This window comes from Mytilus californianus, unplaced genomic scaffold (assembly GCF_021869535.1).
Source record: "Mytilus californianus isolate M0D057914Y unplaced genomic scaffold, xbMytCali1.0.p SCAF_10, whole genome shotgun sequence".
Classification (NCBI taxonomy): Eukaryota; Metazoa; Mollusca; class Bivalvia; order Mytilida; family Mytilidae; genus Mytilus; species Mytilus californianus.
Genome location: NW_026262582.1, coordinates 31,938,866 through 31,955,459, shown reverse-complemented (window position 1 = coordinate 31,955,459; position 16,594 = coordinate 31,938,866). Strand labels below are relative to the sequence as shown.

General features: G+C 32.7%; 2 protein-coding genes across 4 annotated transcripts in view; both read right to left on the bottom strand.

Annotated features, from left to right (window-relative positions):
* The window catches only part of LOC127717947 (uncharacterized), a 373,820-nt gene that overhangs the window by 250,402 nt on the left and 106,824 nt on the right, over positions 1 to 16,594 (bottom strand). The window lies entirely within an intron of this gene.
* The window catches only part of LOC127717946 (uncharacterized), an 89,726-nt gene that overhangs the window by 42,450 nt on the left and 30,682 nt on the right, over positions 1 to 16,594 (bottom strand). The window contains exons 10-18 of the mRNA XM_052223826.1: positions 15,991 to 16,063; positions 15,663 to 15,840; positions 12,318 to 12,436; positions 7,198 to 7,317; positions 5,150 to 5,218; positions 3,662 to 3,750; positions 2,695 to 2,812; positions 1,112 to 1,217; positions 267 to 313 (exon numbers count right to left, since the gene is read on the bottom strand). Coding sequence (XP_052079786.1) covers positions 267 to 313; positions 1,112 to 1,217; positions 2,695 to 2,812; positions 3,662 to 3,750; positions 5,150 to 5,218; positions 7,198 to 7,317; positions 12,318 to 12,436; positions 15,663 to 15,840; positions 15,991 to 16,063 — 919 coding nt within the window. The remainder of the gene's footprint in view (positions 1 to 266; positions 314 to 1,111; positions 1,218 to 2,694; positions 2,813 to 3,661; positions 3,751 to 5,149; positions 5,219 to 7,197; positions 7,318 to 12,317; positions 12,437 to 15,662; positions 15,841 to 15,990; positions 16,064 to 16,594) is intronic.

Genomic DNA, 16,594 nt, shown 5'->3' with positions numbered 1-16,594 from the left:
ATCCAGAGCTTAAAAACACCCGATCCCGGAGTCCCGATAAAGGTCCTACCCTCCCTCTGTGTTGTTCCATCTAAGACCATGAGCACATGTCACAATTGAGTTAAGACAGGACATCATTATATCAGGCAACCAATTGGTAATGGTTAGCAAAACACTTGTGTAGTATTGATTTTAGTATTCTTCATAATTCTGTCTGAGCAGTTTTTTGTTTCAGGAGCACACCCTTATAAAAAAATAAAGATCTATCCAATTAAGTCATAACATACCTTGACTGATCTCTTTGAAACAATAGACTGGTGTACATTTAATAAACCTTAAAAATACATCATTAAATTTTATAAAATAAAAACATATAGACTTATTTAAACTTGTAAAAACTTAAAATTAACTTTAAATAGTTATTTTTCACTAATGCAAGATAAGCTAAATATGATTTTTAAAGTCCAAATTACTGATACACTTTATTTTTATAACAAAAAAGATTTACTTAACCTGCACTTATTATCAATGATACTGTATCATAAATATTTACCAAAAAGAAATACACTGAATTATAATATATAAATAACACTGAGCTGAGCAATGAGAGAGCAGATTGTTACCCTGAGAAAACAATAATTTGTCAACTGAGGCGAAGCCAAGGTTGACAATGCTTTATCCAGCGGTATCAATTTGCTCTATCACCCTCTTAGCTATGTGTTATTAAATTCAATATACTGAATATTCTGTCATTATTGTCTTTTACTGTTAAATTCTAAATTGAAATTACTCACATTAATAACAAGGAAACATTTATAAGAAAAACAACAGAAGTGAAGCAAGACAATGTTTTAAAATTTAGCAGTCTATGAAAAAGTTCTTTTGAGGTTAAAACGAAGACCTTGAGCATTGGTTTTAATTCATTAATGTAAACTCAATTCATTGTCCTTTAAGTTATCTATATTTGATAGGTCTGCACAAGAGTGTGACATTAAAAAAATTGTCTCCCGCTGGGCCATGGGATAGAGTTAATTATCTCCCTCATATAGTCCAATCAAAATCTGGCATTTTGACGTGAAGTATAATAATAAGAAATATTAATCTATATATATAATAATTCAAGAATTCTCACCACATTGTCTTAATATGACAGCCCCAATGTGCAGTCGATACTGATTAAGATCTTCTGCTGTCATAACAAACTGAACATCACCACCAGAAAGAAACATTTCAGCCATCTAGAAAACAAATGACTAAAATAGCAAGTTGTCTTTTATATACAGTTATTAAACAACCTGAAAATGAAAGTCGTTTTCATACTAAACTAGAGGCTCTTGAGAGCCTGTGTAGCTCACCTGATTCTACTTTGTCTTTTGAAATCATGTTAAAATAGGAACATTCTTGCCATGTTTTATTTCATTCCATTTAGAGGTTCTCTAAAAGAAGACATTACATGTATGTAATTCCCATAGGGTCCTATGTTAAACTTTAAGTCTTCTCTGGCGGCCATCTTGGATGATGGATTGGCTTCAAAGTTTCAACACTTGGTCAGCACCTCATAAGGAATGGCCATGCTGTGTTTGGTTTCATTCCATTCAGTGGTTCTCTTAGAGAAGACATTTGTATGTATTGTCCATAGAGTCCTATGTTAAACGATGTCCCCTGCTGGTAGCCATCTTCAATGATGGATTGCCTGCAAAGTTACAGCACTTGGTCAGCAACTCATAAGTAACATTCTTGCCATGTTTAATTTCATTCCATTCAGTGGTTCTCTAAAAAATTTGTATGTATTTCACATAGGGTCCTATGTTAAACTAAGTCCCTCTCTGGAGGCCATCTTGGATGATGGATCGGCTTCAAAGTAACAACACTTGGTCGGCTCATCATAATGAAATTCATGCGATAGTTGGTTTCAAACCATTCAGTGGTTCTCTAAAAGAAGACATTTGTATGTATTGTCCATAGAGTCCTATGTTAAATGGTGTCCCCTGCTGGTAGCCATCTTCAATGATGGATTGCCTACAAAGTTACAGCACTTGGTCAGCAACTCATAAGTAACATTCTTGCCATTTTTATTTTCATTCCATTCAGTGGTTCTCTAAAAAATTTGTATGTATTTCACATAGGGTCCTATGTTAAACTAAGTCCCTCTCTGGTGGCCATCTTGGGTGATGGATCGCCTACAAAGTAACAACACTTGATCAGTACCTCATTAGGAATATTCATGCCATGTTTGGTTATATTCCATTCAGTGGTTCTCCAGAAGAAGTTCAAAATGTAAAAAGTTAACGACTACAACAACAACAACGACTATGATAGACGATGACCACGGAAGACAGTTGCCAAGTGATGAGGAAAGCTCACTTGGTCCTTTTTAGCTTTTTAAATGAATATTGAAAACTGTCTGTCAGAGTGAAATATTTAAAAAAATATTAAAAAGTATGATTTTTGAGCCTTTTATTCCTTGTAGCTAAAAAATTATTATAATAAATGATGCAAAACGTTATCTGTCTACATACAATACATAACACACATAACTTTTTTTTTCATTTCAAAAAGAATCAGCCTCAATCAATGAAAAGTGAAAATTTCTAAAATTACAACTACTTACTGTTTTCTATCTAATCAAATAAGTGGTAAAATCCACAAGCCATAAGCAAATAATGATTATAAAATTACCTGGCATTTAAACAGAACTTCATGAATTAATCCTACCTTTAGGACATATACTCCACAAGAAATGCTGTCCAGTTGTTTGGAATGATCAAGCACATTAAACCGCCAGGTTCCATTTCCATCTAGCATGAAGTCTGACCTTTCTTTCATGAAGAAGCTGAAATGTTCAGTAACATACTTTTCAATTTAGTTATCAATATTGTACTTCTGCACTGTTTTAATTTTTTTTAATTTTTTATTTACCATTAATGCCTTGTCTATAATACTCCAGATTTTGTAAATAACACCAAACTGTTGACCTATGATAACGTGGTATATAATTAAAAAACAAATGCAATCATCTCTTGTTATCTCTAAACCATACTGTGGGTTCATTATTTTTCGTTGGAAACCAATTTTTGTGGATTTTGTGGGTACAGGTGAACCACAAATTTAAATGTTCAACGAATTACAAATTTTCCATAGGCTTGTATGCAGACTTTGGCAGAACCACGAAATTAAATGTCCACGAAAGTGTTAGTTTTGTTCAATCCACGAAAATTGGTACCCACGAAAATAAATGAATCCACAGTACCTGAAATGAGTTGTCAAAGTGACAGCATAGAAGTTATGGGAAAAAAGGTCCTTATTTGGCCCAATTATTAGTGTAAATTTTAAAAAGTTATCGTTTCTTATTTTCCATAATAATACATAGGTAAAAGGTGTTTGCAAATTAACTTTTAGATATGCTGGATCGAAAAAGTATTTGCCCAGTCCTGAAACAACTTTATATTTGGGGAAATTATGAAAATAGCTATAATAAAGCTTCTTCAATTTATCTTTTTTTATTTCTGGGTTGCACAATGCTTCAAGGAGATACTTGGTTCATTCTTAAAATGTGTTTTTATGAAACATATATGATCGACTGCCCCTATTGCCCAATTGACACTGTATCACTCCAAGAGCAATTGTGAAATATAAGATAGAATTAAAAAAAATAATATTTTAAGACAATAGTTTTACTTACTACCAGTTCTCCATTAATGTATGAAGTGACAGGAATGTTTCACCCATAGGATTGTAATAACAAATCATCTTTTCTTGAGGTAAAATAATCTTCAAGATAAGAAATAATTATGACAAAATGGCTCAAAGTAAATTTTTTTAAAAGATGAAGCGAGATTTGTATAAATCATGAAGACACAAAATAAAATGCTACCCGTAGTACATGATTGAACTGCATATTCTCCTACAATGTCCTATATAACATACATTTCTTCAATTTAAGATAATCAGAGAAAGCGCCTTTGAACACAGCAAATTCATAAAGAGCATAAAAATAAGAAGATGTGATAGGATTGCCAATGAGATAACTCTCCACAAGAGACATAATGACACAGAAATTAACAACTATAGATCACTTAATAGCCTTTAATAGTGAGTACTAGTAAAACCCATACCACATAGTCAGCTATAAGAGACCCCCAAAATGACAAATGTAAAACAATGCAAATGAGAAAACTTATTACAAAATAATGAATGAGAAACAAATATGATAAACAACAATAAATGACAACCACTGAATTACAAGCTCCTAACTTGGTAACTTTAAACAATGGTTTTCAATGTGTCAAACACATCTACACACCTTCACAATTTCCTATTTTATAAGATTATAAAACTATATAAAGTTATTTACTTATTTGGCAGAAACAACATCATCAATACCAATTTTCAATGAAATGTGCTTCATGGCATAACATAATGACCAGTGTAAGGTCACTATTTACCCCTATGAAAATATAAGATTATAAAGGGACATAAATCAAGAATGGTAAACGTGACACTACCTAAATTTGTACTTAATCTGTGTTTTGTGGTAATAAGCATTGTGTTTAAGTTTCATAACATTTGCTTGAGGAAAACTTAAGTTAAAGAACAAAAACAAAAAATTCGGCTATTTTTCCATTTGTAAAGGGGAATAACTCTAGAACAGTAAAAGTGAGGCCACCAAAATTCAAACTTGATCTATGTTTTGTGGTAATAAGCATTGCATATAGGTTTCATATTATTTGTTTGAGGCAAACTAAAGTTAGAGAACGGAAACAAAAAATTCAGCAATTTTTCCATTTGTAAAGGAGCATAACTCTAGAATGGCAAAAGTGACGCTACCCAAATTAAAACTTGATCTGTGTTTTGTGGTAATAAGCATTGTGTATAAATTTCATAACACTTGGTTGAAGCAAACTAAAGTTAGAGAATGGAAACCAATTTTGGGACGTACAGACGAATGTACAGACAGACAAGGATAAAACCTAATGCCCCTCCGCTACGGGGGCATAAAAATTGGCAAGAATTGTACAGGTTAGCATGCTTACAAAACTGGACAAACAGACAGACAGACGGACGCCTGGTATTTCTATGTTCCTTATCAATGTGTTGTGCAGGGGACAATATACATATAGCCATCTAGGACATTTTAAAAACTTACTAATGCAATTTATTTATTACATACCAAAAGAATCCAGTGGTTTTCTCCCTCATTCACTGCACCAATAACACAGTCATATTCCTGGAAGTTGACCTATAAATAAAGTCTTTTGAATAGATTTTGCATTGAAGTATAATGTCTTAATTGCAAAAGTTAAAACTATATAGCTGATCATTTTTTTTTCTTAATTAAAGAACCTTTGTGAGCACCCTCACATACCCCACGCCCCCACATTGTCACTGGACAAACAAAATCTCACCAGGTTCTTAAGTTCAAAGACTCATAACTCTACAAAAGTCAACTGATAAAAATTTTCTTGCGGATATGCACATTAACATATTATGTCCTCATTAACTACAAAGTTTCATGAAAAATTCTGTTGTGTGGTTTCAGAGGAGTTGCGATTACAAACTGTTGCAGTAGTATATTTAGGCCAAAATTCTAAGTTCAAAGGGGCATAGCTCCTAGAAAATAAATTGAATCATAATTTCCTGTCGATATGCACATCTACATAGTATGTCCTTATTATCTACAAAGTTTCATGAAATTCTGTTGTGTGGTTTCAGAGGAGTTGCGATGACAAACTGTTGCAGTAGTATATTGAGGCCAATAAGTTCAAAGGGCATAACTCTTAGAAAAAAAATGAATCATAATTTCCTGTCGATATGCACATCTACATCGTATGTCCTTATTATCTACAAAGTTTCATGAAATTCTGCTGTGTGGTTTCAGAGAAGTTGTGATGACATGAACAGGACTGACGGACGGATGGACAGACAGACAGATGGACGGGTCAAAAACATTATACCTGACGCAATAAATTGCGTATAATTATTTATTAATTATTGACTTTTGACGAGGTCAATACATTACACCTGGACCTGTTCAGATTATATGGACCAAGGACGAAGTCCGAGTGTCAATATAATCTGATGTTCAGTAGTTGTTGTTTGTTGATGTGAATCATAAGTGTTTCTCATTTCTCGTTTTTTATAAAGATTAGACCGTTGGTTTTCCCGTTTGAATGGTTTTACACTAGTCATTTTTGGGGCCCTTTATAGCTTGCTGTTCGGTATGAGTCAAGGCTCCGTGTTGAAGACCGCACTTTGACCTATAATGGTTTTTCTTTTACAAATTGTGACTTGGATGGAGAGTTGTCTCATTGGCACTCATACCACATCTTATATCTATTTGAAACATGTGATAGTCATATCCAATAAAAACAGTAGAATGCTACACCATATGTAATATATATTATAAGTTATATGGTTAGCTACTGACCCCCTACGGATCCATAGAGGGTTAGTAAAATCCATAGGGGTGAGGCCACAAGCCGAATCTCCTATGGATTTTATTCACCCTCTAATGGTCCATAGGGGGTCAATAGTGAACCGTATAAAGAATTTATTGCAAAAGGTACTTTTTCTGCTACATTTTGTAGAAAAATAAACAATGAAACACAACAACATAAATAGATGACGTCACCATTAACAGTAGACGTGACGTCATGAACCCCCAATGAAATTTACTAACCCCCTACGGATCCATAAGGGGTCACCACGTGATGGCATCAAACCAATCACAACGTGATAATTTACCTGTGGTGCAATAAATATATATATATAATTGTTAAAAACAATAATTTATAACAAATTAGTTGTTTTACCTTGATATTGAGCACAGTTTTTCATCAAAACTGCAGGTACCCAATCAGGCAATATTGCTTTTCATAGCAACTTGTTGATCATTGTCTCATATGATTTTATTCAAAGGTTTTTTTTTCTACATAAAATATGCCTGTGGAAAAGATTCTGATTTTCTTCCAAATGTTTTACCCATTATCTATTGTTGAACTTTTTTTGTAAAATGTCAAATACAGGCTACAAGGTTTGAAGGTTAATATCCTCTTAAAGATTACACACTAGTCTCATTGTATTATACAAAACAATTGTTTTTATATGAAGATCTCCATGTGAGAAGGATTTTGATTAGCTTTAATTTTCTTAAAAAAATTTCACAAATTTGTATCTTTGAAATGTTTCTATCTCACAACCTTGAACTTTTTTCTATACCTCCTGTAAACAGCCATGTGTTTCCGTCTGCCTGTTTGCAATGGCTGTCATAATAGTACTGTTGATAAAAATTGTTCCAGTTAATCCTACAGTCAGCTGATGTAAATAAGCATCAATCACCTACAAAAAAAAATCTGTATTAATACCAACACACTTTGTTTCTAGTTTAAGTAGTTAGGATTTTTCACAAAGGAAAATATTCCTTCACAATTCCAATAGGATCAAACTAAAATATAAAATAAGTCAATGGTGAGGACTAATAAAGGAAAGAAAAAGTAACAGCTGTATGTACTTATTTTCAACAGCCTTAAATGTTATTATGTTCCTACTATGTTCCCATCTGTTTCTTTAGATCAGAGCTGTTCCATTTAAATTTAAATTGGAACAGGAAAGGCATTATAAAATTCCTTCTCTAGATGAGTGTTTTTGTACAGTGAAAGTGTATGGAGAATTCTAAATTTGTCGTAATAGAAGTTTCCCCATTTTTCATAGGGCCTTCATACAGTATTATATAAAATCAGGAGTCCAAATAATATGGATTTAAGCAACTATAGGCCACTGTTCAACCTTCAAAAATTGACAAAACCCTTATTGTATAGTCGGCTATGAAAAGCTTGACATGAAAAAATGAGAAACAATTCAAAGAAAAAAAACCAACAGCCTTATATTACAGGTTTGTGGGTGTTTCCATGAAACAGTGGTGTAGAAAGAAAGTCCATTTATAAGTAAAATACAGAATTGAAAAAAAAATCAAATCTTTTAACCCCCCCGCCAATTACCCCAAACTCAATCCAAGCCTTCCCTTTGTGATATGGAACCTTGTAGTACAATTTCAGAGAGATCCATGCATATAAACACAAGTTATTGTCTGGAAACAAGAAAAATGCTTGTTTTTGGCCCCTTCTTTGCCCCTAATTCCTGAAAGATTAGGCAATTACACCAAAACTCAATCCCAGCCTTCCCTTTGTGATATGGAACCTTGTGGTACAATTTCAGAGAGATCTATACACAAGTTATTGTGCGGAAACTACAAAAATGTTTCTTTTTGGTCCCTTTTTGGTCCCTAATTCCTAAACTGTTGGTACCATAACCCCCAAAATCAATTCCAACCTTATTTTTGTGGTATTGAACCTTCTCGTAAAATTTCATAGAGATCCATTCACTTAAACTTAAGTTATTGTCCGGAAACCAAATATGTCTTCGGACGACGACAACAAGGACACAGACAACACAACTGACGACGAAGCCATGATAGCATTATACAAATGCAACTTTTTTTGCGGTCGTATAAAAAATGAAATATGATTTTTTTTTCAAACATTACAAAAGTGATATATTGAAATAAAATTAGCTGTCAATTAAGTTCAATCATGTCAAAATTAGCTCAAACACAAGGCAAATAAATTATAGCATGAAACCTGTAATGAAACCTTTAATTTCACCACTGGGTGATGCATGTGCTAACCATGTTCATTTATTAAAGAGATACTTAAAACTTCCATTGAAAAGTTTTTTGTATCTGTCATATTTTCTTCAAAATCAAAGAAATGCATTTTACCCCTATGTTTCATATTAGCCATAGTAGCTATGTTTCTTGACGTACAAGAAAATAAAATACAAAATTTATACTAGATACTTTGAAACTCATTCAGCCCAAGTTTGGCTGAAATTGATTCAGCAGTTTCAAAGGAGAAGATTTTTTAAAGTAAGCAAACTAAATGAACAAATTGTGAAAAATTGATTTTAAAGGGCAATAACTCCTTAAGGGGACAATTGACAATTTTGGTCATACGAACTTACTTGGAGATCTTACTTTGCTGAATATTTTTGCTGTTTACAGTTTATCTTTATCATTAATAATATTCAAGATAATAACCAAAATCTGCAAAATTTCCTTAAAATTACCAATTAAGTGGCAGCAATCCAACAATGGGTTGTTAGATTCAACTGAAAATTTCAGGGCTGATAGAACTTCACCTAATGAATGCATTTTACCCCGGCCCTATGTTCTATTTTTAGCCATGGCGGCCATGTTATTTGACGAAACAGTAAATAAAACACAAAATTATTCTAGATACCCTAAGCATCATTCAGCTTAAGTCCGGTTGGAATTGGTTCAGTAGTTTCAGAGGAGAAGATGTTTGAAATAATTTACACCAGACGGACGACGACGACAGACGACAACAGACGACGACGGACGCCAAGTGATGGCAAAAGCTCACCGTTCCTTCGGAACGGTGAGCTAAAAATTGCATGGCTTTGAAATTGCATGTAAATCCCTTAATCAGCTTCATAGCATGCGTCTTAATGATGACATATTTAGCTTAATGAATAAAACATGGTCGTTTACATCATACCTCATCTGGCAAAAAACCTCTCATAAAAAAATCGTCAGATCATTAAAGACGCTCTGTCTGTCTACTGTAAAAATTGGTGTAAACGTGAAAAATCTGATAAAAAATCTCTAGACAGTTATTTGAATAAAATTATGAATACTGTTAATATTCGTATATCTCATTTTGAAAACAATTCTGAAATTAGTAATAGGGTCCGTGTGACGCATATACTACACGGAAGTTCTCCAAAAAGAAATTACAAATTCATCTACATTCAGGTCCATACGCTCCACAGAGAGTCAAATTGTAAACCAGCATATCACTGCCACTAACCAGCTTTAAGCCTCTTCCGAACATTTGAAAGTCCCTACTATGTACTGGTTACCTAAATTGCACAAAAAACCATTTAAATTCTGTTTCATCTCCGCATCTAGTAAGTGTTCTACTACCAATCTATCAGTGCTTCTAACTACCTCCTTTACTACTATCAAAGAACTTGTTATTAACTTTTGTAATAAAGCTTATGAAAATAATGGTATTAATTATTTTTGGAGTGTTAAAAATTCTTTAGAGGTTTTAGATAAAGTACATGCTTTTGATGGTCCTTTTAATTCTGTTGACAGTTATGATTTTTCTACTCTCTATACTACACTTCCACACAATCTTATCAAGAAAAAGTTTTCATATTTAATCAAATGGTCTTTTGAAAAATCTCATTACAAATTTATTTACTGTAACTCGTTTAAAGCCTTTTTCTGTAACGAAAAAGGAAAGTATGCTAGATACACTTACTGGAAATGTGAAGATATGATTGAAGCTTTAAATTTTCTCCTGGACAACATATATGTACGTTTTGGCGATAAAGTGTATCGACAAGTAGTAGGTATTCCTATGGGCACTAACTGCGCCCCTTTAATAGCAGATTTATTCCTGTATTGCTATGAATCTCAGTTTATGACCAAACTCAGTAAAGACACGTCATTGTTACATTTGGTTGATACATTCAACAATACCTTCCGTTATCTAGATGATATTTTTTCGTTAAATAATCCAGAGTTCTCTAAATATACTACCGAAATTTACCCAATTGAACTTACTTTAACTAAATCTAACATAAACAGCAGTAGTTGTCCTTTTCTGGATTTGGACATTTCATTCTCTAAAGGAAAACTCCATACGAAAATTTACGACAAAAGAGACGATTTTTCATTCCCTATTGTTAATTTTCCTTTTTTAGACGGCGATGTTCCTTTGGCTCCATCATACGGTGTTTATATATCCCAACTCATTCGTTATGCCCGTGTGTGTACTGATGTCATAGATTTTTAATGTAATCAATGCATCACTGGTAAATTATTAAATCAGGGATTTCGTTACCATAAATTACGTAAAACTTTTGCTAAGTTCTTTCATAGATACAAAGATTTGATTAGTAAATTTGGCTGTACTTGTAGAAAAATGATTAAAAACGGTATTTCACTTCCTAAATTTTACGGTAATATTGTACTTAAAGCGAGGAAATCACTATGTGATCCATGTAAACTCATCGAACCTTTAAACAAACTTATTAGTAAAGGTTATCTTACCAATGTTGTAATTAGATCTTTGAATATAGTTTACATTGGCACTAATATCGATTTTGTCATCAGCAAATTAAAACATAACTAAATTTGTATTCTTTTCCAACGGGATGTATAAAGACACACCCACGTTCGTTTTGATCTATAAAGAGGTTAAACTCCTAACTATCCTACTGTCTGTTGATACATTTATTTTTGGCATTGCACTAGTCATGTCTTCTTTGACTGTCCATGACGTTAAAATACTAAATCCCTGGGATGTGTTTTAGTTGATTTTAGTCTCTGATGCATGATTTTTTATTAATTGTTTTGGCTTTTAACTAGCTGTCAGTAACTGCGAGTACTCTCAAATCGTACTTTCTTGTTTATTTGACCTGTTGTTACTAATTGTATTGCTTTTTTGTTATTTAATGTTATTCAGGGTTATATCTGGTCTATGTACCAGCTTTTGTAAGTGTTTGGTATTACTATAAATTTTCATTTCGTACTATGAACATCAAAATTATTTATTTTGTAAAAATATTTCCATTCTCTATTGGAACTGTACACGTATACCTAACAACAAAATTATTTTCATTTACCTGTGTTTAAAGTTATTGCAAATGGCTGATATTTTTGTTCAAGCATATTGTTTTTCTTTAATTGTTTAACTTTTCATACCAATATAACATGTTACTTTTATTATTCTTCCCTTAGTTTATCTATTTGTATTTACATTGTATCATAGGTCAAATTCATTTGTTCAGTGTATGTTCAATGGTGTTAATATGTCCTTTGATTGAGTTAAGCTATTTCAGTTGATATTTTATAGTGTGTCTTTCTATGTTGTGATGTTACACTATTGTTTCAGAAAAAGGGTGAAGGTTTGGTACCATTAAAACGTTTAAACCCGCTGCATTTGTTTGCACCTGTCCTAAGTCAGGAATCTGATGTTCAGTAGTTGTCGTTTGTTGATGTGGTTCATAAGTGTTTCTCGTTTCTCGTTTTTTATATAGATTAGACCGTTGGTTTTCCCGTTTGAATGGTTTTACACTAGTAATTTTTGGGGTCCTTTTTAGCTTACTGTTCCGTGTGAGCCAAGGCTCCGTGTTGAAGACCGTACTGTGACCTATAATGGTTTACTTTTATAAATTTTGACTTGGATGGAGAGTTGTCTCATTGGCACTCATACCACATCTTCTTATATCTATCTTTTACATCATACCTCATCTGGCAAAAAACCTCTCATAAAAAATAAGCTTTCCAATGTTACATTGATGTTCTCAATTTTACCAACTGTGACATTCATGTCAACTTTGTCCCACTTCCATAATTCTGAAATACCTTTAAACAAAAATAATACCTCATATAACACTGCATGTTAATAAAATATAAACTGTAAGAGTTCAAGATTCATATTGGATGTCTTTTGGTTACTTTTGTTACTGGTTTGCTATCTCATTGACATATATATATATATATCTAACATATCCTTTTATATAACTCAAGCTTTAATGAGCCATTCGAGTCAACCATACAACAATATAGACACACATTATGGCATATCAACAAATTCCATGCATACAAAATACATAAATTATCTGTTATCAAGACAACAAATACGTTGTTTCTATAAAAATTTCAAACAATAATGTGTCCATAGTACACTGATGCCCCACTAGCACTATCATTTTCTATGTTCACTGGACCTTTAAAAATCTTTAACCTGAAGTGGGACAGACGGAAGAACAGACAAACGAACGAATGGATGAAAGGATGAGCGAAGGGACGCACAGACGAAAACACATTATGCCCTTAAGTGGGGCATAAAAAGGCAAAGTTTCAATGAAGGCAAAGTGTACATACTTAACCACACCACAGATTTTTTTTAAATTTCACATTTGGATTCTGCTTGTAAAAGTACAGCAGAAAATAAAATAAAAATGGGGTAACCGTTTTTGTTTTTGAGATACAAGCTGTGGAAACTAGATATCATTGCAGGCCTCTACAATAACTTTTTTTTCAACTTGTCCAATAGGACAAGTACATACCAAAACTTACTTGTCTGAATGGAATTTCAACTTGTCCAAAAAAAAACCTTTATATTAACCTGTTTTGCATTTAAGGTTGATTCAATGAAACAAAATGAATTAAAACAATAGATCAGAATTTGATTATATCTCTTGATATCCTTTTCAAAAATATGAGTCAAGAACAACTGAATCTTGTCATGTCTAGTCAAAGGACTTAGGTTCTAGTTATCATCAATGCCAAAGTGTATCAGACTCTGCACATCAGGCACAGTCTAGATCTGGTATGCCTGTCCGTCTACACTCACTTGTTTTGTATCCTGGTCTTTTATGTTGATAGAATATTGATTATTATGATTAATGCCTTACTACAATCAGCTTTGTTTTTAATATATAAAAAATGTTTATTCAAACACAATCAAATATTGTTTGTCTAAATATGATCAAATATGATTTTCTGAATGTCATGGTCAATAATTTCTTCATTTCATTTTTAAATTATTTTTGTTAAATAAAACTAATCATATATTTAGTATAAAGCAACAGAAAAACATAGGGAAACAAGGTACTGGTTTGTATTGGTCTCGAAATGTCTTCAACCGAACCAGTGCCGAACTGTCTGGTCACCTTATAACAAAGCCACTGGATGATTGGTAAGACTTGTTTCCCAGAATCTATTATAAAGTATCTGACAAAGAACCAGTTTTAAATTATCGATTGCAAGTAAACATATCAAATTGATACTTGTTTTTATCTTCTGTTCTGGTTTTTTGTTTACTACTTTGATCATCAAAGTTGGATTTTACTTGTCCCGTCGAACAAGCTTGATATGGCTTTTACTTGTCCGACCTTTTTTTCCTCTAGTACCGGACAATCGGACAAGCGTTATTGTCAAGCCCTGCATTGAGATGGGAGCCATCTCTGTGGGCCCCGCTGTGAATAATGTGTGGACATGGGGTTTTCAACTAAAACCAAAGTTTCTAACCTTGACCTTTGACCTTTGACCTAGGAAGTTGTACATAAATTATGACACACCCTCTGGTGTTGGTTTATATACATGTCAAGTATAAACTGTGAATAACGTGTGGACATGGGGTTGTCAACTGAAACCAAAGTTTTTGACCTTGACCTTTGACCTAGGAAGTTGTACATAAATTATGACACACCCTCTGGTGTTGGTTTATATACATGTCAAGTATAAACTTTGAAATCATAACGGTTCTCAAGATATTAAGCGGACACGATCTTTACCATAGGACATGGGGTTGTCTACTGAAACCAAAGTTTTTGACCTTGACCTTTGACCTAGGAAGTTGTACATAAATTATGACACACCCTCTGGTGTTGGTTAATATACATGTCAAGTTTATCAAGTATAAACGTTGAAATCATAACGTTTCTCTAGATATAGAGCGGACACAATTTGTTACGGACGGACGGACAGACGAACGGACGGACAGACTGATCACTATAGGGCATCCAACATTTAGCGGGGCCCTTATTAACATCATGAGATGCCAAAAATGCATAGGATACATAAGAAAAATCTTAAAAATCGCCAGATATTTTTACATTATAATTTTCTATTATGTTGGTTCACAGATTTAAAAAAAAAAAAGATAAACAATTCCAAAATTCAAAGACAAATCCATTGATGCAAAAAACCACGGCTCCTGAAAATTTGAACAAGGTGATAGAATAGAGCTGACTGTGTGAGATCTTCATGTATAATCAAGTTTGTTAAACATAGAATTTGATAGTATTTCTGCAGATATTATGAAAATTGGATACAAAATAAAACAAATCAGTCTTTTAAAATGCTATCAAAATGTATCCAGCCGGTAAGAGTCTTAACTCATTTCACCTCTCATTCCACCAAATATCAAATTGCAGTTACAAGTGTCACATTATTTTTTTGTCCCTCTATACTCTATTCAGTGGTTTTCTTTAATTGAGACTTGAGAAGAAAAACATTACTTCAAAATTGTATTTGCTACTTTAGAAAGATAACCAAAAGCACAAATTTCGCTATCTTTTTGACATTAGAATTTAATATAGCATAAATAACGTGTTCTATTCTTATCATACATGTGTAGTTTCAGTTCATTAATGGTTCTAAATTTAGATTTTACTTTCCCCAAAAATAGTGGACAGAGTAGAAGACACCTGCTTATTTTATTTTACATCTGTTGAAGGATAAAGTTGAACACTTACAGTTGAATGACATAGGTTTTTTTCTTATTGAGATAAATGTTAGAGTGATCAATTTTTAGTTTCTGTGTAAAGTGTTGTGGACTGAATCTGATGTTTTGTTTTGTTATTGTCTTTGTTCCTCGATTTGTAAATGATGCACTCTAGTGGTCGATTATCCCATTGGTATCTTCTTACTTTTTAGATGAATATAAATCATGTCTTAAAATTTTCAATTGCATAAAAAAAATACATGCCAGAGTTTTTCTACACACAAATTCACATGTCACATATAAATTATTCGTAACCTACAATTTTACTCTACTAAGTCTACCTAAAACACAACTTACAGACTTTTGCCAATAGGTCATCCTCATTCATACTTGGCACTCGGGTTGCTGCATACATAGTAGATTCTAAATCATCTGTTACATAAGGCGGTATTACTTCAGATTCTGTTCCCATACTTAAGAGATTTCCTGTCACACTTTTTGTATTCTCGTTTCTTGTTGCTGTCTTATCTTCATCCTTAAACATATAATTAAAACAAACATTGCTGATCTGCTTCATTTGCCATTCCCATATTTTTTATCTTTATCATCGACATATCTCGTATACCTTTTTATTTCCATATTAAGATAAACATAGTTATCCTGTTTAAACTGCAAATGTGCTTACCAGGGAAGTCCTAATATCTACATCATTTTGACTGTTACAATCATCCCAAACTGGTAGAGACCACTGAGTTTGTCTGAAATAGATTACATTTGTTTTGCTTTTAATGTATTTTCAACAACTTTGCATGCCAACTAATTTTGAACCAGATACATAAGTTTTTGTTATTATAAAAAAAATATAATCATGAATTATATACTCATTAATCTGTTTCTTCAAATAAGTTTCATATACTGTAAATTCAGAAATTATTGAGAGGTTTTTATTATATAATATTAACTAGAGGCTCTAAAGAGCCTATGTCGCTCACCTTGGTCTATGGGCATATCAGACAAAGGACACTCTCCAACATTGTAGACAAGAATAGACTTCATGACAAAAATCTCTATTTTGTTGATCTTGTATTACTGATCTTTCAGTATGTTTAGTTTCTTTGGCTTATTAATAGATCTTGCCTTGCTGATCATTTTTGTGATTTAAAGTGTTTATTTATCTATTATAATTTAAATCTTATCAGACATAACAGCAAAAAAAAAATGTTTCTCTCAAAACAAGGGACGAAAGATACCAGAGGGACAGTCAAACTCATTGATCAAAAATAAACTGA